The sequence below is a fragment of the Perca fluviatilis genome, chromosome 4, assembly GCF_010015445.1.
Source record: "Perca fluviatilis chromosome 4, GENO_Pfluv_1.0, whole genome shotgun sequence".
Taxonomy (NCBI): Eukaryota; Metazoa; Chordata; class Actinopteri; order Perciformes; family Percidae; genus Perca; species Perca fluviatilis.
In genome coordinates, this window is record NC_053115.1 from 28,571,233 (window position 1) to 28,594,204 (window position 22,972).

Sequence of the window (22,972 nt, forward strand, 5' to 3'; positions counted from 1 at the left end):
AATGAGAATGCTTTTTTAGGAACAGACTTGCGTTGCTTCCAAAAACTTAGGAATTAATAAGAAACATAGGAAATAACAACAGTGATTTTTAATGACGGTATAGCAGTTTGGAGCTCGAATGCAAGTGCGAAAAAAGAAAAAAAACTTTCTGGATTGAGTTTAGAATTTTAAAAACAAAACAGAAATGTCAAGGCCAGTAAAGACACCGCAATCTATCTTTCTAGCTGGAGGAACATTTTGTGAATAGACATACCCATGGCTCGTGCTGCTTCCATTTCATCTTTGAAAAGCTCCTCAGTGCCAAACTTGAGGATATCGTCCAGTTCTTGTTTGGACATGGAGCCAGTTTTGGAGCCCAGCCCGGGCCGCACCACCAGGTGGGTCAGCATCATCTTCCTCTTTGCCACCTGAGTGATTCGCTCCTCCACTGAGCCCCGCGTCACAAAACGATAGATCATCACCTTCCTATTTTGGCCTATACGATGGGCTCTGCTAAAAGCCTGGGAGAAGGGAAAGGTGGATAGGAAAGGCAAAGGGACAGGGGATGACAGAGAAGTGAACAGCTGAAATTAACAGAAGCATTCACGCAACTACTGTTAGTTATAAGATCTGCTGGTTGAAAAGCTGCCACACAAGCATGCAAGTGGCCATGTGAAAGTCTCTGAAAGATCCGTACTTGGATGTCATTGTGAGGATTCCAGTCAGAGTCGTAGATGATGACAGTGTCTGCACTCGCAAGGTTGATGCCAAGACCTCCAGCTCGTGTTGAAAGCAAGAAGCAAAACTGCTGAGCGCCCGGCGCTGTGACAAAAACCAAAGCACAGAGTCGGTTTGTGTGTGAGAGTGAGTGAGTGAAGGCCGTGTAGAAGAGAACATGCATCCGCACAAACTCACGCAGATAGATTTGGATTAGCAATCTTACCATTGAAGCGGTCGATGGCCTCCTGCCTTAGGCCTCCAGTAATTCCTCCATCGATACGTTCATATTTATAACCCTCGAACTCCAAAAAATCTTCAAGCAGATCCAACATCTTTGTCATCTTTGAAAAAACAACAACATGGTATTACAAGTTGTACGTAGCTGGAATCAAACTAAATTAAATTGTTTAAACGAAGAAAAGTCTGCACTTTCACGCGAAACCATTTTGATCAGATGTCGGGAATATCAGCTGATTTACCACCTACAACTGACATCGGCATTGGAACGGCTAAAATATGGATGGCTGGATTTGGAGTGTGTCATAGCCACCAAACTAATTAAAGCTCTGGCTTCCAGCCCAGAGACAATATTTATTTGACTATTACCTGAGAGAAAATGAGAACTCTGTGTCCTTCATCTTTGAGTTTCTTCAGCATTTTCTGAAGCAGCGTAAGTTTTCCTGAGGATTTCACCAGTAGGTTACCATCATACGAGCCGTTGGGTAATACAGGAGCTTCCTTCAAAGACAAAAATCAAATCCAGGAATCAACTGGAGAAATATATGAATACTTGGTTAAGTGTTGGTGGCTTAAACTAAGTCATTTGAAATTTCCAACCAGGAGACAGAGGCTCACTTTTTTTTTTTTTGGCATACAGGTTGGCATTTTGAGTCAAACAGCCATCTCTCCTCAGCCTCTCTTTCCATTTCATTAGACACAATTTTGCACTCTGTATTGAGATCAAATATTTAACTGTACTTAAAGTTGCTGCCTTACCACAGCAGCCACTGGGAACAGGTAGGGATGGTTGCAGCACTTCTTCAGGTCCATCATAATGTTGAGCAGGGACACTTGGTTCCCTCCACCTTTGGAGTTCAAAGCCTCAAAATTCCGCGTCAAAATAAACTTGTAATATTTCCTGCAGGTCAGAGGTTAGAAATCAGATTGAGTCAGGAGAAGAACTTTAAAACGTTATAATCACCTTTGGCAAAAAAAAAAACTTGATGTTTGTATCAGACAGAGTTATAAATGCAAAGTCTAATAGTGCCACAAGGGGGTGCCTCCCTTTGTTATTATTGTGATGTACTAGTGTGCAGACTGCAGTTACTCTCCTCGGACTGACGTACACAAGTGAGACTTCATTAACGAGTTGGTGCAGGTTAAGCTATATATTCTACTGCTAATGTATGGTAGGTAAGTAAATATTGTGCCATGGAGAGCTGACATGGTATGGTTGATGTTGTAGAATTAAGTATCGGTGTGGAATCTCCATTCAGTTGTCCGTAGACTCTTTGAGCTAATCGGCTATCTTGGAGCTCCGGCTAACTGCCAGCTCTCTCCACCGGCACCAGCCAGTTACATGTTGTGATTAAAAGCCTGGCAGTGCACGTCATATTCTAACTGTGAAGTAGAGATTACAAGCTAGTGTCATTGTTCATTTCATTTAAGACTTGAAGCTCTCACAACATGCAACGTGAAATTATATTATTTGCCAAAATGCCAGCAGCATCTACTGTAAAATCTACTGATATAAGCTTTTTGCAAACCATACATAATTACAAGGAAAAATATGGTCGAAAATGCGCTTCAGGTGTTTGGATAGATCAGGAGGCACTTTACAGTACAGTCCTCAAAAAGTCGCAGCATTCTTTGTGGCTTGTTGTGTTTTACACATTTCCATGAATCATGGATGTGTTGATGACATAAATGAGGAAATATTAAGAGGACTTAAGGAGACGTGATGTTGAACTACGGTGGGACTGGACACTTGAGGGTCCGGGAGTGGAAATTAGGGGTGGGAATCACCAGAGGCCTCACGATACGATATCATCACGATACTTGTGTAACGATACAATATTATTGCGATTTTAAAGATATTGCAATATTCTGCGATATATTGCAATGTATTACCTTTTTTCCAACTTCAAATTATGTCCCCAAACAACAAATTTAACAAAAAGATAAATTTCTCTCTGTTCATCTCACTTCAATTTAATTGCTGCAATCCTCTCCAGACTTGAGGAGATGCGCCCGAGAGGCCGCAGCAACATCGCCACCCGGTCAAGACGGGCATTTATTACTTTGCCGCATCCTGGACCGCTCCCGCGAGCGTGCGCCAGGCAAATCCGCCGTCATAATAGCAATCCGCCATGGAACAAGCACGCCTGCTCTTAAAGGGAGATGACGCTCTGATTGGTTTATTGCACCTAAGGCCCAAACCACACCTAGCTACTTCAGACCAACCCATTTTAGATTTGCGTTGGGCGCAAGAGTAATTTATCCCGGTATAATAGCAATAGCGCCCGAGATCCGCCCACAAAGCTACTTGCATTTCACGTTTGATACTTGCGTTTCAGATTGTTAAAATAGGGCCCTCGGAGTCTCTGCACCGTCGCTGCAGCCGGGGAATGACTGTAACAGCACTGTAGCTGCACTTTCTACCTATATCCGGTATAGTTGTGACATCACAACCGTACAGAAGTCCTGACGACTCATTTAAAGGCGCAATAGATTGTGAATACGGCTGTGTGCATTTCTCTGCGGATTGAGCGTTTTTCACAGTATTTATATAGCACCTAAACCTGCTTTATAATCAAAAAAGAAATGGGACTCTCACTTTTGTACAATATAGAGCCTTTAAGGTTCTTTTGCTATTGCATAGGGAACATGTTACTGCTTACAGGTAAAACCTACACAAACAAATGGTTTTCCTTTTTATAATAATTTACATTTAAAATTAAGTGTTAATTAAGTTACATTATTGTTTGGGCATTTATAACCTGTTTTATCTCCACTGTATAATTGAGAAAAAACTATTGTACATAGGAGTTAATGGACATTTTTACATAGTTTTTAAAGATGGAACAGACAGCGTCAATGCACAATACAAACCCTTTTTTACAACAACTTCTTCTTTTGATTCCAGTGCTTACTTCTGCATGGGGCTGAGCTCCACTCTGACAATCAGCTCCGTCTTTGCAGGCATGTTCTTGAAGACATCAGCTTTCAGCCTCCTGAGCATATGAGGGCCGAGCAGGTCGTGGAGCTTTTTGATCTGGTCCTCTTTAGAAATATCAGCAAATTCTTCCAGGAAGCCTTCCAGGTTACTGCACAGATCAAAGGACGAATAATTAAATAATGAAATATAGGAAAGACACCCTCTTTCTTCTGAAGTGTTGTTAACTACATTTTAATGTATATTTAATTCAAACCACACATTCAAGCAATACGAGATCTGTCTATCCATCAATCTAAGGAGGGATCTATTTGATGCACCAGCTTGCAGATACTCGCAAGATGGAGAAGGATAGAGAGACGGGGGGAGGATAAAGATAAATAGAGAGGAAGGACTTACTTGAAGCGCTCTGGGGTGAGGAAGTTAAGCAGGTGGAACAGCTCTTCCAAGTTGTTCTGAAGAGGAGTGCCAGTGAGCAACAGCTTGTAGTAGATCTTATACCCGTTGAGAATTCTGAAAAACTGGACAGGACACATTGTATAAGATATGATACACATGCCTCAAATAAGAATGCAATGACGCATGTAAAACTTCCCGAATGTGGAACTCCAATTTTACCTTGAAAATCACCTACAAAACATTTGTCATTATCTATCTGTCTTTTAATTTCATGGATATGTTTATGCACAAACATTTCCTACTCATATCTGTCTGTGTTCCTGCTCCTTTCCTGTTTTTTTATGCATCCCTGATAATACCCATGCTGATCCTGGAACAGGCTGCAATCAGTGCCAGAAATGCTGTTTTACCTTTGATTGGTTGTTCTTCAGTCTGTGGGCCTCGTCTACCACCAGGCAGGCCCATGTGATGGAGCCCAGAATGGCTTGATCTATAGTGATCAGCTCATAGGATGTCAGCAGCACGTGGAACTTGATAGGAGTGTCTTTCTGCAAGGGGGCGGAAGGAAGTACAGCAACAAAAATTATCTAATGTGGACCGATTTAGATGTGGGATCAAATCGTGGAGGAGAAACAATTTAGCACTACTTCTACTGCACTGTTTGCTATGGTATTCCTTGAAAATTAGATAATTTCTAATAATACGTTATGCTCATAAAATTCAGATGTCGGTGTCAGGTAGGATGTTAACCACGCAACACTCTTGCAAGTATAGGTTCAAACACACTAAAGCAAGGTATTTAAAAACAGTATTCAAAGGGACAGTTCATCCCCAAGTCAAAAAGATATATGCTTCCTTTTACCTGGAGTGCTATTCATCAATCTAGACTGTTTTGGTGTGAGTTGCCCAGTGTTGGAGATATCAGCCGTAGAGATGTCTGCTTTCTCTCCAAAATAAAGGAACTAGATGGCACTCAGCTTGTGGTGATCATAGCGCCAAAAAAAATAGCGTTAGCTAGCTCAGCTGAGCTAGCAGTATCGGTCAGTTACAGCTCAGCCGAGGAGTATGCTTCTTTCTGCGTGGTAATATGGTTAGTTGGTAATAGTTCCTACATTAAACTGCTCACAACAAGCTCTGTGGATTATCTTGAATATCCGGGTCATGATTTTTGGAAAGAGACATTGCTGCTGAGTTTTTCAAATGTATTTTCTGACGCTTTGTGCACCACAACAAGTGCCATGTTGTTCCATTACATTGGAGAGAAGGCAGACATCTCCACTGCTGATATCTCCAACACTGGGCAACTCACAGCAATACAATCTAGATCGATAAATAGCACTACAGGTAAGAGTATGCATTTTTGATTTTGGGGTGAACTTTAACCTCCGTGTGGCATGGAATCGCTGCATGAGGTACCTTCATGCGAAACACCTTGCGTCCTGTTTTCACTGCACTGTCTTCAAAGGTGAACTCGTTCTCCCTGATGACTGCCCGGCTGTCTTTGTCTCCAGTGTAAGTCAGCACGTAGAAATCTGGAGCCCACATCTCAAATTCCCTCTCCCAATTGATGATAGTGGAGAGGGGTGCACTCACCAAGAAGGGCCCCTTAGAGTGACCCTAAGAGAGACAGGGAGGAAAGACATGACTAAGCAACTCTCACATCACACGAGGAAGATATTCTATAGCTTTAATCATTTACCTATCTTATTGTCCGATATGTTTTATTCTATGTCTACTTTACCATTTGCATTGTAAGGATCGGCACATTTTGCATTGCACTCAGAGAACCAAAATGTTATATATACTATGTATTAGGGCTGCTCAATCATAATCACGATTATTTTGGTCAATATTGATATCAGGATTATTTAACACGATTACTCATAGACTTTTGGAAAGTTGTAGCATTTATTAAACTTTAAAAGCAGTGAAACTGTTAAACATATCAACAGTGAAAACACCTAAAACTGTGAAATTTCCCCAAATACTTTTCCCATTTGAAATGTTTATTTTTTTTTCCATTCAGAACACAAGACAAAATAACAGTTTACTTGCAAAACGCAATGTGCAAAATAATCGTTTCTCTCGTTTATTTTGTTTTTGTGATCATTAGGAGCCCAAATCGTAACCGCGATTCAAATTTCGATGAATTGCACAGCCCTACTATGTATATGTGGGCTTAATAAAAGAGGACATTCTTCCACCCTCACCTCCTTATAGAGTGAGTAGAGAAACACTATGGTCTGCACCGTCTTTCCCAGGCCCATCTCATCAGCCAGGATGGTGTCTGTACCCTGTGCCCAGGAGAACCTCAACCAGTTCAGGCCTTCCAGCTGGTACGGGTGCAGTGTTCCCCCAGTGGCGTTAATGTACCACGGCTGGTGTTCAAACTTGATGGTTGGCTGGTGATATGAAAATACATACAGTAGTAACATTTAGCCCAATGGAAATAGGAATTGTATATACAGTCTAAAAATAAAAGTACAGCACATAAATCATGATTTCCTGTAGAAAGCTGCTGTAGCACGTAGCCTATAACAATGCAGCTTTGTGTTTCCAAAAAGAAACTGAGAATGCTGTGACCAAAGTGCATCTACAGGCCAGTTCAGACCAAAGATTGACGACGAGATGAGTTGAAACGTGTAACTCCTTGCAGCGTGCCGGTCTGCAGCGTTCTGAAACCTGCCAGTTCACACCAATGCGACAAGACGAGATGGTGTATCGTCTCCATAGCAACGACTCTCTGTTCTACAATTCTAACTTCTGACTTTTCAGGCTTTTTCTGTAGCTGGATATCTTTTGTAGCTGGATATCATTTGTAGCGTCTTAAAAAATACGAATGAAGGGAGTGATAGTGAGATGCTTGCTACAGCTAGTGATGAAACGACAAAAAGGTTGTTCTAACGCCACTCCCTCTCTCCAGTCACTCTCTAGCTCGCTCGACCATATACTGTGCCTGTGGGCGCACGTGGGCCCAAAACCCCACTCAGTTGACATATACAGAACTAAAATGAATGATGGATCATTTTAATTCTATAGTTTGTATCAAACTTTACCAGCTGACTTCGCTATTGGCTGTTGAAACAGGTGCTGTCCCTTACGTTCTGGATACTTGACAAGCTGAGTCGCAGGCGCCAGCGTCAGCTGGCCTGAGTCGAGCTGAGATGGGACGGTTCATACCGCTATAACTTTTCCCTGATCCCACGTTCTAAAGCGGTTTTGTCTCGTCGCAAATCTTTGGTCCGTACTGGGCTCAAACATCCAAACTCACATCTATGATGGGAGCATCAGGAGGGATCTCTCTCTTTGGATGGTCCTCTTTGAGTTTCTTTCCTTTCCTCACCACCAGGGGGCGTTGGTCCTCCCCTAGTATTTGCTCCCTGGCAAATAATTGCAGCAACATGATGAGCCAAACAGCTTATAAAAGGGGGCATCACAGACAGAGGGCAGGGCAGAGGGGAAACAGCAGCATGTGCCTTGTTTACGTTGGAGTGCCGAGGACTCATTCTGCTCATCCTCACCCCCAACGCTATTAAGAACAGCTATGGTACAAATAACTCGTTAATGCTGTTAACCAACCTGTGGTCCCAGTAAGAAGCTTTATGGCCGTCATATTCTGGGATGTCAAAATCATCCACTTCCCAGGTGCACTGGTCGTAGGGCAGGTCTCTCCACTTCATCAGGTAATGCACATCCCCATCCGTATCATAACTGCAGGGAAGAATAAGCATAAAGAAAAACAGAGAGGGCTTTTAGAGGGGTTTGTATACCAGTCAATAATTAAGCTCTTTCTAAGGACTTTTGTTGACATGGCAACAAACATGGGACATGACAAATACGACATATAAAATCACATAATTTGTACAATTGTATCTGCAAAGGGACGAAACACAGAGAGCCCGTTTTTAAATGTATGATTCAACTGGAGTATATCTCATATAGTAAATTGTATGATATCAACTGCATTTGTCTGAAATACGTGTGTATACATATGAGTGACAGGCTCCAACGCAGGCCTGGAAAGTCTGGAAACACGTGGGAAACAATTTACTGGTGTTCTGTTCGGAGAGAAAAGTTTTCTGTGCTGTCCCTCGCTATTTTCTGTGATTTGGAAACCACCAGCATATCCTGTTTTCTGAAATATGTTGTGCTGTGAAGAATAATCTCCATATATTATGTGATAATACAGAGCACATAAAAGCAAGATGACACCAAAAATAAACCAAACAGAGCACCAGCTTACCATCCAGAATTTCCAGCCTGTAAAACTCCTGTATTCTTAAAATGTAAGCGGTGTGTGAGCCCTGGTGTAAGATATATAAGGGTTAGTGTAACTGTGAGCAGCCACCTGTGGTTCACTATCCGGTGGATGACCATCCACTCTGGTTTAATGCCATAGCGGTAGAAGCGCTCATCCATCCCAGCATAATGGGGGTCTTTGCTCTTCCTCTTCTCGCTGTTGAGCTCCTCCTCTCCCGAGCCGTAGTCGTACGGTGGAGGTTCGTCCATGTCGTTCTTACGCTGGTAGTTCCGATACATGACCGTGTGGTACAGCTCCAACTGCCCATCCACAGACAGAACAAAACAGTCAGTTCTGCTCCGTTTCCTACAGCACCACCTCTGGCCAAAGGGCTTTTCCTACAACACTGCATCATATCATCTATCCAAGGTATGAAGACTAAATTGAATTGACTACTTCAAGATCCAGAATCGATTTATTGAAGAGAAGACGGATACAGAATGAATAAAGAAAGCTACCGTGTCTCTCAAAAAAAGGAAGGAAGACTTCTCCAGGGCCAAATCTAAATACAAGCAGTTGTTCAGACATTTCTAAATTGAATGTCAGCTAGGTTTGAGTGCTCTGAATTGCTTCGTAATTGCAGTTTGGATGGTTTGTGTTAAACAATGTTCGCTTATATTTCTTTAAGACTGACAGCTAAAATGACTAAAGGACCATGCATTATCGTTTTATATGAAACTGCAAAAGATGGTCCGGTGAAAACTCTCTTGGCTGTGTGTTCTGCTTTTTAATGAAGAAGACACGTACTGTAGTCTTCTTGTTTAGTTTTCCTGTGGCCAAAGAGAGCAGAAATGTTCATTTGAGTTGGACCTACTTCTGGAATCTCACCTGCAACTCGCTGACCCAGGAGCAGTGCCAGTACGAAAGGCCGGCCCACTTCACGAAGAACTCCCTCTCTGGGTGGCCCTTGAGTGGAGGCTTGGTCAGCGGATCAGCTGGCTTGCCGTCAGGGCCTGCTGGCAGTTCAGCTGGCAATGGGGGTTCCCCCCATGTCCAGTGCAGAATCTTTTGGACCTTACCTTTGAGGGGAGGGCACTAAGAAGAAAAAGAGAGGTGCTGTGATAGATGAAGTTATCAATACCTTATGTCAAAGCATTAATGCACAAAAATCCCTGGTGAAAATAAAGGGGGTTTCAGAGCAGGGCAAGTGCATTGTTGGGGTCAACACAAGGGTCCCTCAGACAGGTCACTAGTAATTAAGCCTCCACCTCCCTAAACATCCACCCTCAGAGTCTTAGTCCATGTTCCTTTACAGTCATTCAAACACAACAACATTTGTAAATCACTGTGAGAAACATGTACTATGTATTACTGGACAAATTAGAATAAATACTTATTAAATAATCTATCTGGCCTTCTTTTCCAGGCGTTTGAGACAAAGTCAGCAAACTTAAACACATCAAACAGCCATTCCCATTTGTGCTCATTTGTACACCAGGATATATCAGGGTTTTGTCAAACCATTTCATGGAACATTAACTCTCTTGTATGTAGCCAAATCACACACACACAGACAGACACACACACACACACTAGCGATGGGGGAAAAAATTAACGGAGTGTCTATTTGCACCCCGGTACGAATAGCCTCGGCCACACAGCTGAGCTATTTACACCCTGTGACGTAACAACAAAAAAACGTTGCTCGCGTGCACCGAAATCATGGCGGACGTTCATCTTCCATGACGCCAGAAACTGGCATATTAGGAAAGTTTTGTCTCTAAAGTTTATAACAATTGAATTTCTAGCGGAAAATGGATACTACAGTTGCGCTTTCTGTCTTCAGTGAAAGCATACAACCGTTAGTTTGTTAGTTAGTACCTATTTTTTGTATACAGTATGGTTACCTAGCAATCGAGGCTTGAAGAAAGCAAGTGAAAAACAGTTGTTCAACTTCCTGAGAGAACTGCTAGGTGAGTGGTTAGTACGCTTACCTTTGGTATGGGAGTTTGGAGTTCGATTCTGCTGTGAGGTGATCTTATTTTTTTAAATTTGGATTGGATAATTTGCATGCAATTGCGCAAGTCAGGACCCACGAACGCGATTTTATTTTTATTTTTTTGCAGGGTGGTAGGGGATGACTCATGAATATGCCTGCTCTGGTTGGGTTGGTTAGGTTTAGGCAACAGGAGTGGGATTGGTTATGGTTAGGGTAAGAATGTCAGGGCGATAATATTCCAAAAAGGTATAATGCATGAGTAGTATGGATAACTGTGTGTAAATATATGCCAAGGTACTGTAAATGCACAGGGGTGCAAATAGCATACACTTCTAATTGTACCAGGGGTGCAAATAGCATACACTTCTAATTGTACCAGGGGTGCAAATAGCATACACTTCTAATTGCACCAGGGTACAAATAGCATACTGCTAATTGTACCAGGGGTGCAAATAGCCTCACCCAAAAATTAATACAGCATAGTATCGCAATATTTTCCGTGGTAATACTCTAGTGATACACCGATGCCAGGTAATGTTTTTTTATTATATAAATTGCTCATGAGAATTTAACTTTTTGGCTAACTTTTTTTTTAAATTCATACAATTGAAGTATCTTTTTAGATAAAACAGATTTGTTTTCCTTTGGAGACATAATTTGAAAGTTGGAAAAAAGCTAATAAATGACAATATATCGCAGAATATTGCAATAATATCATATTGTGAGGAAGTATCGTGATAATATCGTATTGTGGCGCCTCTGGTGATTCCCACCACTAACACACACACACACACACACACACACACACACACACACGGATGATGGCTGATGTTCTAAAATCACCCATAGCTAAAGTTTACATGAAATGTTAGGAAAGTAGGTTACATTTTAATTGAAGGTATCTACATAAGAGTGACATGACACTGTCATGGACATGTCATAAACATTATAAACAAGTCATAAACATTTATGACATAACGCTTCTGTCATTAAGTGTCATTTGTTTTTTTTCATGACAAGTTAGGGTTAGAGTTAGGGTTCATGTGTCATGACAGTGTCATGTGTTCATGACACTGTCATGTCACTCTTATGTAGATACCTTCAAGTAAAGTGTTACCGGAAAGCATTACTTAGGAGAAAATCCCAAAATGAGGTTGGGTTGCACATATACATTTAACAATGTGAGTGTAGTGATGGCGAACATTTCACACATCAACAGCATTAAAGAGTATTTAAAGTGCAGCCGGAGCTCACCATGCAGCGGGGACACAACCACTCCCCGTTGGGGATCTCGGGGAGAGGGGGGTTCAGGCAGTGGATGTGGTAGGACGATGGGCAGGTGTCACAACACAGCAGCTCTCCTCCATCTTTACACACTCTGCAAAACTCCATGTGGTCATCCTCTTCCTCGCCTGCTGGCTCCTCCTCCTCCTCCTCATCGTCTTTGGCCTCCCACTGGATACCCTCTTTCTCCTGAGGGACACAAGGGGGTGAAGGTTGTCGCTTGTACTGCTCAATTAAATCCACCCACTTTGTCGTTTGTAAAATAAAGCCGACCCACATTATTAATACAGAGGACACATTAAGATATATGATATTTACAGATTATTTAATTTGATTAAGTGTTTGTCTTGTTATGGAGACAACAACATGAACATATTGGGGGTGATGAGACCAAAAGGGCTGCAAGATCTACTGTACGCTTTGCTTTGTGTTGTATTGACTTAGTTCTTCGATCTTTGCTTTTTTCTTGTGAAATACTGGATACTTTTACCTCTTCATGCCTTTAGAAAATGCTCAAAATAATCAAAAAAAATGTAAAATAATTCTTTGTCTGAATTATTCACCAGCAGTAGATAAATGCAACCTGTTGGGTAGACGTTGGTTCATTTCACAAGGGTCACAAGGTAAGTAGTCTGGATCGACAAACTAAACAAACTTCGAGGTAGCAAGCTACACGCTGAAAATGGCAGATTTTGAAGACAATTTGGATCATGCAACAAGGCAGGTCTGCTTGTTTCTTTCGGTTAATGATTGTAAAGATTTACAAAGAATATGTTTACAGCACTTAGTATCTAACTGGGACGTTTTGGCACCGATTGGTGGGATTGCAACGGACGAAGTACACACGGCGATACACTGGTGAGAGCAAATTACGTCTAACCGTGCATCCAGCTAATTAATAGTAATAGCTCACGTTACTGTATTGTGTAAACAGTTGACTTCATTTAATATTGTATGTGCATTTTTTTTTTGCGGGGTGCAACTGTCCCACCAAAACAAGTTCCTTTCCGAGAAGCGTTATTTTTCTCCTATCCAAGCATGTATGTGTGGCGTAGCCAAGACCTTACTACACAGAGCTGTGGAGATAGGTTTAGGCAATGCCAGACTACAAGGTTGAGAACCACTGTTGAAGATAAGGTCTTATTCAGACCACATTACATGCCACTCAAATATCCCAGCACACTTACGCTGTTTAAACAGATTAGTCAGAGTCGTACCATGAAATTCCAATGTGTACCGATCAGAAGAAAGTGACATACAGTATATGGTGGAGGATGTCTTAGGGCCACTGCAGTCTAGAGCCAGGCTTGTCAAAACTGAGATAAGAACATGTCATGTCACGGGATGATGTATGAAATATGGCGTTAACTTATCTCAAATGCTTAAATTACAGAGCTGTGAAATGTTCATAAAAGCCCAGTTGATGCAGATAACACACTACCCACTGCATTTACCTCCTGCACTGTAAACACTCCCCAAAATACTTCCTCACAGATGAGCACCTTAGACGGTTCTTTGCATACATAAAGAATAACGGTAACACTTTACAATAACTCTTATTGACAAATGGTAAATTGATAATTAATTAATTAAATATTAGTTTATTAGTTTATTTATTTAATATAGTTATTTTACTGTTACCAAACAATAAAATGAGGCTTTATAATGTTTAGTAATTATTAGTAATGTTATAATTAATGTTTTTATTTTATCATTAGTTTAGCATAATGTAAAGTAATTAGTTTATACATTTTAATATACAGTTAATACTTGTTTTATAAACCATCTATAAACATTATTTGGATGCTATTCTAAAGTTGCTAATTAACTAATGCTTATGATAATTAGTTAATACTTAATAAGTGGTTTATAATGCATCAAGTAACATTAATTTGGCCTTTTATGGTGATCTATAAAAGAGATGATTATGTATTAGTACCGTGATAAAAGCTGTCTAAACCATGTTTATAGAAGATTTACAAAGTAGTTATTAACCATTAACAAGGTATTATTTTCATCAGTTGCAACTTTATAATAGCCATCCAAGTAATGTTAATTGACAGTTTACAAACACGTTCTCAAGGGTCAACAAATCCTTTAGTAATCATTAGCAAATACTTAATTTGTAAAATGTTATGATGTGTGCAACAATAAACTGTTAAAATAACATACATTAAAACATTACTAGTAATTAATAAACCATTATAAATTATTTATTAATTATAAATCATCATGTTGTCGTTTGTTAACAGTAGAATAACTATTAACTTAAGTTTGATTAGCTCTCAATTTACCATTTATTAGTGATATTATAGTCAGATTGTTATTTTAAAATGTTACCAAAATGACTTTATAAATATATTTATATACTCACACAGTGTGGACAGCTCCATTTGCCCTCGGGAGCCTTCTCCAGCTCCGGGTCCAGACAGACCAGGTGGTACGCTCTGGGACAGGTGTCACACAGGATGATCTCTCCTCCCTGCTGGCAAACCTCACAGTAGTCCTGGTGGTCCGTCTCATAACCATCCCCATCTTCCTCTGGAGCAGGTAGAGGAGGAGGCAAACGTGGGAAATCCCCACATACAGAAATTCACTTCTAATGCAGCTGTTACCAACGGTATATAAGATCGACCGACTCTATAAGAGCTATAATAGCTGCTGAGAAAGAGCATCTGCCTTCAGAAAACATTCCCAAAAGAAATAAAGCTTTTAAAAAAAAAAAAAAAACACATTTTAATTTCCTCGTTACCCATAATCAAACAGACTGGTTCTGAGGGATTTAAATGGGATTTCGGAGGGAAAGAAAACACACCACAGAGCATGGCGTGTGTAGACAGTAAACATACTTTTCCTTTTTTTCCGCCCACGTCGAGCCTTTTTCTTGGTGGCGGCCCCCGAGGTATCAGAAAGCACAGAGGCACTGTGGATGCTGATGTCATCAAAGTCTGACTCCTCCAGGAAGTCCTCCTCACTCTGGAGAAGCACACACACACACACACACACACACACACACTAAAGAGCTCAGAGCTACACAACGAATTAAAATAAACCAACTTTCACAGAAAGCGCAGCAAGCAGTCTGGTCACTTTGATGCCATTGAAAATATAGAGTAGTGGAAGAATGAGCAGAGGGAGACGGTTGTGGAACAAACAACACATACCGAGGACGCTTTCTTCTTCTTCCCACTTTGGCCCGACTTTGATTTGGTCTTCTTCGGCTTGGGTTTCTTCTTGACCTCCTTCACAGACTTGCTTCTCTTTCTGACTCCTGGTCCTGAGACACACAGACGCGTCAACCCAGCGGCATTCTCGCTATTATTTCAGAAAATATGTGTTCAGTCACGGTTCACTAGGCCTTACCCTTTCCCTCTTTGGTTTTGGCTTTTTTGATTGGCCCCAGCTGAGGGCTCGGATGGCCGCTGCTGACAGACGTTGGCTGAGCCACGGTAACCGTTTCCACGGCGGCGGCCACGGCAGCAGCCACGGCGGTGGCAGATGCGCCTTTGAAGGGGTTGTTGGCACTGAACTCTCGCCACTTGGCCCCTAACACTGTCATCATCTTTGACATGGGAATCTTCGGGTTCTTCTTGGCAATGAGAGGCCTAAATAAAACCAAGGGGGGGTGGGGGGGGGGAGGCGACAACAACGGCAGCTTTATTATGTCACACTTCGTTCCTGTTGATGTAATCTCTACTTCCCTCAGCACTGGAGGGAACTAGGTCCTAATTTGCTGACATCCCACTGCCCCTTAAGTTTAGTTTCCCCCTTTGCTTTGCTGTGCGTATGTCGTGTTTGCGATTTGTCAGGCAACAGCTTGAGGTTTGGCACGCTGGCCTGTGAAAGATAGTGGGTCAGCGCACCGAGTCCCAGAGCCTCCCGGCTGTCACAGGCATCCAGTAAGCAGCTGACTACTCACAGGGGGCACTGCAGGAGCTCATGCTCCACTTTGTCAGAGCAGAGGCTTAGCTGAGCCAGACAGCCCCAGGTGAGACAGACTCTTTATACCAACAGCCGAGCTTTGTAGCACAAACAAAAAGAGCATTGCTCGTCACAGCACACCCTGGTCTCACTGTGGAGTTTTTTTGTTTTGTTTCGGAAGTGAGGGTTTCTGACAATCCTCAGAAACAGAAGCGGAACAGAGTAGTTAACATAGGAAATATAACCCAGAGGCAAAATGAGATGCTTGCCTGAGGAACTGGCTGAAAGCCTTGTAGTTAGTGATGGTTTTATAGTCGTCCTCGGTGAAGCCATACTGAACGTCTTCCAGACCCCACTCTTGCATCAACTGGCTGGATGATTTGGGTTCCTAGGGAAATACAGATGGGATATATCAAAATTCATATGCTAAATAATGTTTAAGAACTGTGTTGATCACCCATAGCCCTTTCAGAAATGGCCATCCCAAATAATAAAACAAATTGACTACGGTACTTTAGATCGTTTTAAAGGACTTTTTGACATTGTTGGACTGCAAGGCCACTTAGAAGGTAGGCCGACGCCATATTTCAAAGTCCGCCTCCAAGCAAAAAGCTGTTTTTCTCTGAAGGCAGAAAGTTTCTATGTGACCTCTCCTCTTTGTTTTACCTTCACAACACCACACGTACGTTCGGCATTGCAACCACCACTCACCTACAGACTACAGATTCATTTTATGATGTTGTTTTTGTCTTAGTTTCAAATTAAATATGGTTTATATCGCTTTAAATCTTGTGTGGTCTGGCTCACTGAGCCTGGGCTGTGACAACATTTCTTCCGACGAGGAAACTTGAAGCCTCCAGTGCACATACGCTAAGAATTGATTTTTCTGTGAAATAGGAGACATCTTGTGTCGAGCAGATACAATTTTGAAATCAACAACATTCGCATTTTCATACATTCTAGATTTTTTCAATGAAGGAAAAAGGAGCAGGTGTAACTTTAACCATATCAAACACTAATTATTATTCCAAGCAGAGTATTTTTATATGTCTTAAAGCTTGAGGGATCTTTTAGGTTTCAGTAGTACATTGTGCCAATCATTGTACTTAAGTTATTTTCAAGACAGATGTTCTTTTGGAAAATGACCACAATGACAGAAAAGATAATAGTCTAATTTATTGATTACATATTTGTACATATTTATGTAACTTTTCAAAGGACTAGTTAAAGGTCCTATGACATGCTGCTCTTTTGATGCTTTTATATAGACCTTAGTGGTCCCCTAATACTGTATCTGAAGTCTCTTTCCCGAAATTCAGCCTTGGTGCAGAATTACAGCCATTAGAGCCAGTCCCACAATGAGCTTTCCTTTGGATGTGCCATTTCTGTGTCTGTAGCTTTAAATGCAATTGAGGAGGAGAGAGGGGGGGGGGCAAGGTGGAGGTGTGGCCTTGACCAACTGCCATGCTTTGCTTGTTTGCAAGCCATGATGTCTCTCTCTTTCTCGTGGGCGGTCCAAATTCTCTGGGCGGGCAAAGCAGAGAAAGGGGAGGTAACCTTTCTCCTTATGACCTCATAAGGAGAAGATTCCAGATCGGACCATCTGAGCTTTCATTCTCTCAAAGGCAGAGCAGGATACCCAGGGCTCAGTTTACACCTATCGCCATTTCTAGCCACTGGGGGACCATAGGCAGGCTGGGGGAACGCATATTAAAGGTCCAATATGTAATATTTGTACAGTAATAAATCCAAAAATTACCCCAATGCCTCATCAGATATTAAGGAAACATGTTAAACTGAAATACTATCTTTTCTGACAACAATGCTAATGTCAGTATTTTTTCTTTTTGAAATTTACATTCTGTGACGGAATTTATGTTTATGTTTTGGCCTGTGTGTTGTTATCAACGGCCCAGTTTGACAGCCAGGCCGGGTTGCCAGATATACCTGTAAAAACGTAAACCCAGCGCACTACAGCTGTAATGGTAGTACAGCCATGAAAGCAGCAAACAAACGAACAGGATCAACGGAGATAGATTCTACCCGACCTAAAAAAAAAGAAAACAGCATGTTTCTAACAGTTGCGTGACCGGAGACGTAATAACCCCCTGGTAAATATTGGAGATGTATTTGAAAGATGGAGACAGCTTAGATCCCAAAAGGATGCAGAATTGGCTTATTTCCTCCTGAACAGGTAAGCATTAGCTTCAGGCTAATTTATCACAGCCACTAGGGACGGGCATTTTATGTCATTTCAACATTTGTGTACTCACATTGAATTATATAGCTAGAGTACCCGAGTTGGTTACTCGCAAAAACAATTGAGACACAGCCAGTAAAGTGATCCCGACTGGTCCTGGCTAACGCCGCCATGCTAACCCTGTTAACTGCTAACGTTACCGGGAGGACCAGGCAAGCGGGCCATGGCTGTTTACAACGTGTAGTTCAGCGGCTGGAGCCGACAATGGTGAGTTATTTTAAGCCAAGAGAGTGGGGCTGTATATCGGGAAGAGAGGACTGTGAGTTTGCAGTGTGTTTAGCGATTGTTGCCGTAATTCTAAGCCAATGAAGTGTGTTCCGTCGGCAAGGTAGTGGTATTTTTAGCGTTTCGTATTGTAATTCTAAGCCGAGGAAGTGTGCCTGACTGGTGTGTGGAGAGGACGGTGAGGCTGTTGTGTTTTTAGCGGTTCATACTGTAATTTTAAGCCGAAAAAGTGTGTCTGTCAGTTGGTTACAGAGCTCCGCGTGAGCACGGGCTTTTATGACTGTCAATATAGCCAGCATCTAACGTTAGCTACTCTGCTGTGCTGTGGAGTAATGTCTGGCTATGTGAGACTAGCATCTAACGTTAGCTACTCTGCTATGCTGTGAAGTAATGTCTGGCTATGTGAGACTAGCATCTAACGTTAGCTACTCTGCTATGCTGTGAAATAAAGTCTGGCTATGTGAGAAAAGCGTCTAGCAACATTGTTGTGAATGCTGCGGTCTCAGCCTGGCAACCCCCGTGAACTTCGAGTCTGGGCAGGAAGGGGCGGGGGAAACGACTCTCTAGTATTTTGAATTGGTAGTGCAGTAACTATTTTAACCGCTAGCTGCCAGTATTACATACAATATTGCATATTGCACCTTTAATGTTGAAAAACCTCATAAAGTGAATTTTTCATGCCATGGGACCTTTAATAAATGTTCATTATACTGTAGTACAAGCATACCACAAAGTAAAAAGATAATGGAATACAAACTAATTTACTCATGAATCATTAATTTATATATTTAGAATATTTTCACCACTTTACCTTGCCGTCAGACAGACCTGTTAAGATTACTAGAAATCGTTTTACTCTAAATCAATATGAAAGTGATTATACATAATATCTAGAATTTTTTTTTTTTTTTTTTGTCGTGTCACTTTGGTGTTCTAAATGAACTAACAAAACTAACAAACTAACCGATCAAGGCAGCGGTAGACCAGAAACTCCCGTGTTCTGCAAAGTAAATGGTATGGTTTTTGTCAAAAGAGTCTGGTGGCTCTGAAGAGAGCATAGATAACGTCTTCAGGTTCCCCATAGTAAACTTAAACACGGCTGTCTGATGGCAAGGTAAATGGTAAAAATATTCTAAATATGGCATGCACTAATATTGATTTTTTTAGATGGTTAAAATACATTCAGCTTCTGTCCCCGTCCACAGCAGTACATAGCTTAGCTTCGGTGACGGAAAATCTGAACTATCCCTTTAAAATTAATTCATTATTATTATTATTATTATTATTATTATTATTATTATTATATCAAGAGAAATTCAAATGGGACTCTAATATTAAGACATTTTAGGCACTCTACTTTTGGGCTCTTTATCAAATGTTGCTTTACCATACAGAATCCAGCAGAATACAAGAAGTGATCTGTTTCAGCCACATGGACCTAGACTAAGACTTACTTTCAGGTTCCCATCATCATTGTCATCTTCGTCATCTTCCTCATCTCTCTTTTTCTTCCTGGGCTTCTTCTCTTTCTTCTCCCTCGGTTTCTTCTTCTTCTTTTTGGTTGGGCCGTACGTGCTACTCTCACTCTCAGAGCCTATTTCTGGACGTTCCCGTTCCTCCTCCACCTCTGAGGTCTCCTCCAGGTCGCTGTCAACTCGTGGCTGGATTTCTCCCTGAGGCATTTGACATGGGCACATTAACATTACATATACGTAGAAGTAAATGCACAATATTGGTTATTTGGTAACAGCGGGACATGAGAATGTGTGACGATCGGATGGCTTTCGCTGATCTCTCTCATTCTCCAGCGTATACAGATGTGTGCATCTTACATCTTCACAAAACTACAACTATATTTGTGCTGAATGAAATTTCACCCAAGCAATATTCACATGTCTTTGATATAGTCAGGAGCTCCTGCCAAACAGCTATTTTTACAAACGTAAACAGGTTGAATCTGACTCTGAATCTTGCTCTTTAACTCAAGACGCGACTGAAGCTCGCATCAAAGCCAGATTCCTCGGTCTAAACTGAATTCAAGGGGCTGTATTTTACCATTGACACTACAAAGGAAATCTATCTCCAGTTAAGATGTATCCTCTGAGACAGAATTTCAAATGTAGTGATGCAAATATAGATAATTAAAATATGAAACTCAATGATAGTTTAAGCACGGGCATTCATTTTTGCCAGGGGTTGGGGATTAAAGCTCCCAGCCCACAGCAGCCACCCACGCTCAAGCTTCTTCTTGATGGCATTAACATACATTAAATTACATCATTTCAAAGTGTCCCTGCTTTACTAATATTATAACTCTTCTGCCTGTGATGAAATGCGTACGTTATGACGTTACAAGTCCACGGTTAGCAGTGAGTTGATGAGGAGCGGAGTCAGAAGCACGCTCACCTTTTACACACAATCGAACTAAAAGGAAAAGCAAAAAAACACCTCAGCCAATCACCACTCAGAGCTCGATGTGCGGACTGAGCTGCATCCTGCCAGTTTAATAGGAGACATCTGGACGGCTGTATAGTTAACAGGTGTTGTTTGTGTGATAAGGAATGTTGCATATGAACAAATTCACTGGTGCGTGATCATGATTGAGTAAAAAAAAAGGGGGAGAAAGTATCTGGTGTTTCTCCCAGTATGCACCTCTCACCTAATTCTTTGTGTGCTTGTGTGTGTGTGGTATGTTTGTGCATATACAGTGTGTGTATTTCTGAATCTTCCTTTGATCTGTAAGTGTGTGCGTGTGTGCATGCGTGTGTGCGCGCGCGCGTGTGTGTGGGGAGGGGTGGGGGTTTGTTTGCATGCACATGTGTCAGTGTTTGTCTTTTGGACATTTTTGTAATTTCTCTTTTCTGGTGTGTTTCTTTTCCGTTTGTGTAAAGATGTGTTTGTGCGTATGCCTTTCATAAATGTATATGTGTACAATATGCAGGTTTCTGTGTGCGAACATGTGTGTGCACATGCTATGGAGGGAATTAGAGCACAGCAGCTTTTTTTTTTTTTTTTTTTTTGCTCTGCTCGCTGCCTGTTGCTCAGCAGGCCTGTGTGGCTCCATGGAGAGACTTACAGGCGTTTTGCTCTGCAGCGCAGTGGAAAGCCTCACGTTGCCGCAGCGCCTGCCAACCCTACCAGCAGCCTGGCTGTGTTGCCATGGTGACCACATTTGAGCAGTGTCTGGCTCTCTCTCTCTCTCTTCCTCTCTCCTCCTAGTTTCCTTTCTCTCTTTCTCATAGCTTACCCCCCCCCCCCGCACGCCTTCCATTTCTCTCACTTTCTCTCTTTAACATCGCGCAGCCCCCCCCCTCCATTATTTTCTCCATCACTCTCTCTCTCTCATTACAGCTCCCCCTTTCTTTCTTTCTCTCTCTCTCTCTCTCACTCTTTCTATCCTGCCACTCACTCGCCTCCCACCCTCCCTCACCATCACACACACACACACACACACACACACACACACACACACACACACACACACACACACACACACACACACACACACACAAACTCTCTATCACAGTGCCAGCCAATGGAACAGTGCCATCCAATCAGACACGTTTGCATAACGAGCTTGTTATGCAGAGGCACTGTGGTTGCAGAGCTGGTGCTCCAGCACCCGTCTAGACAAATCTCATCTATGCATATGAACAAGGAGAGAGAGAGAGAGAGAGAGAGAGAGAGAGAGAGAGAGAGAGAGAGAGAGAGTAAATTAAAGATAGTGGATGGGGGATGGGAGTGGGGGTGGAGATGGAGGAGGGAAAAGCAAAGAAGCAGAACCACTGTTGAGACCAACTGCAAAGACAAGGTGGACCCGTTCAAAGCCCTCACCGTGGCCCAGAGTTCAATATTACACATACATCTTACTGTAGGACCGGAGAGGACACTGGCAGCAACAAAGAGGGTGTCTCTACGTCTTCACTTTTAGAGGGAAGCAAATCAAATAAGTGCTGATAACATAATCAAATTAGATGCTTCCCCATAATGGCTCTGCCTCAGGGAGATTGCAGAGGATGCACGCAGAAAATGAGCAAAGACGTGGATATTCAATAAAATCTGGCTCAACAAGGAAAAATACTGCTGTAAAAACACTTCATGGTTCTAAAACAACAGCCTTGTCTTTTTCCCGGGAATCAGCAACAGCTCTCTGTTGACTCACAATTCATGAGAGGATACCGAACTTATAAAAACAAGACGGAGGCTCGTCTTAAAAATGAGTGTGTTTCAGCAAAAATATTAAAGCTACAAGCGGCTCCCTCACAGCTTCATGGATGTTTTATTGTTGCCAAACTGCAGCCTCTTCCCTTTCCAATAAAATGAACTGTCTTCTATAAACTTCTATTCCCTTGATTTAGATTTCATTTTGTTGAAAGGGAGACAGAACATCCCTTCACGTCCACATAGTTCCTCTGTTCCACTGCCATTCGCTCCGCCAGTAGCTCTAACCTGAGACTGGGATGTGCCACTGACAGTCTCTGACCCCAATTGACTTTTGGCCCCTGTCTGACACCAACATTTGGGGATTGATTGGAAGTGAATTACAGCAGCAGCAGCTCCTCGGTGGGAAGGAAAGAGAGAGCGAGAGCAACAATAGGGAGGGTGGAGAGGAAGAAAGAAAAGAAAGAAAGCAAGAGAGTTGCAGTTCCTTTGATGCAAAGGCAGTAACGAAGCAGCGGCATCACGGTCAAGGCAGAGTGAGGGGATGTATGTGAGAGGCGAGAGGAGAGGGAAGAAAGACGAGAATACAGAGCATAGTCAGAGTGTGTG

At 42.0% G+C, this 22,972-nt stretch overlaps 1 protein-coding gene across 4 annotated transcripts in view; it reads right to left on the minus strand.

The window, feature by feature from the left end:
• chd5 (chromodomain helicase DNA binding protein 5) overlaps positions 1–22,972 on the minus strand; it is a 54,353-nt gene that overhangs the window by 20,420 nt on the left and 10,961 nt on the right. For all 4 annotated transcript variants that reach the window (XM_039798250.1, XM_039798249.1, XM_039798251.1 and 1 more), the window contains exons 3-23: positions 19,657–19,875; positions 15,987–16,105; positions 15,160–15,401; positions 14,961–15,073; positions 14,646–14,772; positions 14,171–14,337; positions 11,767–11,985; positions 9,402–9,608; positions 8,622–8,833; positions 7,853–7,984; positions 7,545–7,653; positions 6,484–6,675; positions 5,690–5,890; positions 4,684–4,821; positions 4,274–4,395; positions 3,852–4,025; positions 1,696–1,837; positions 1,306–1,437; positions 923–1,040; positions 677–801; positions 254–500 (exon numbers count right to left, since the gene is read on the minus strand). In XM_039798250.1, the coding sequence (XP_039654184.1) occupies positions 254–500; positions 677–801; positions 923–1,040; positions 1,306–1,437; positions 1,696–1,837; positions 3,852–4,025; positions 4,274–4,395; positions 4,684–4,821; positions 5,690–5,890; positions 6,484–6,675; positions 7,545–7,653; positions 7,853–7,984; positions 8,622–8,833; positions 9,402–9,608; positions 11,767–11,985; positions 14,171–14,337; positions 14,646–14,772; positions 14,961–15,073; positions 15,160–15,401; positions 15,987–16,105; positions 19,657–19,875 (3,457 nt within the window). The remainder of the gene's footprint in view (positions 1–253; positions 501–676; positions 802–922; positions 1,041–1,305; positions 1,438–1,695; positions 1,838–3,851; positions 4,026–4,273; positions 4,396–4,683; positions 4,822–5,689; positions 5,891–6,483; positions 6,676–7,544; positions 7,654–7,852; positions 7,985–8,621; positions 8,834–9,401; positions 9,609–11,766; positions 11,986–14,170; positions 14,338–14,645; positions 14,773–14,960; positions 15,074–15,159; positions 15,402–15,986; positions 16,106–19,656; positions 19,876–22,972) is intronic.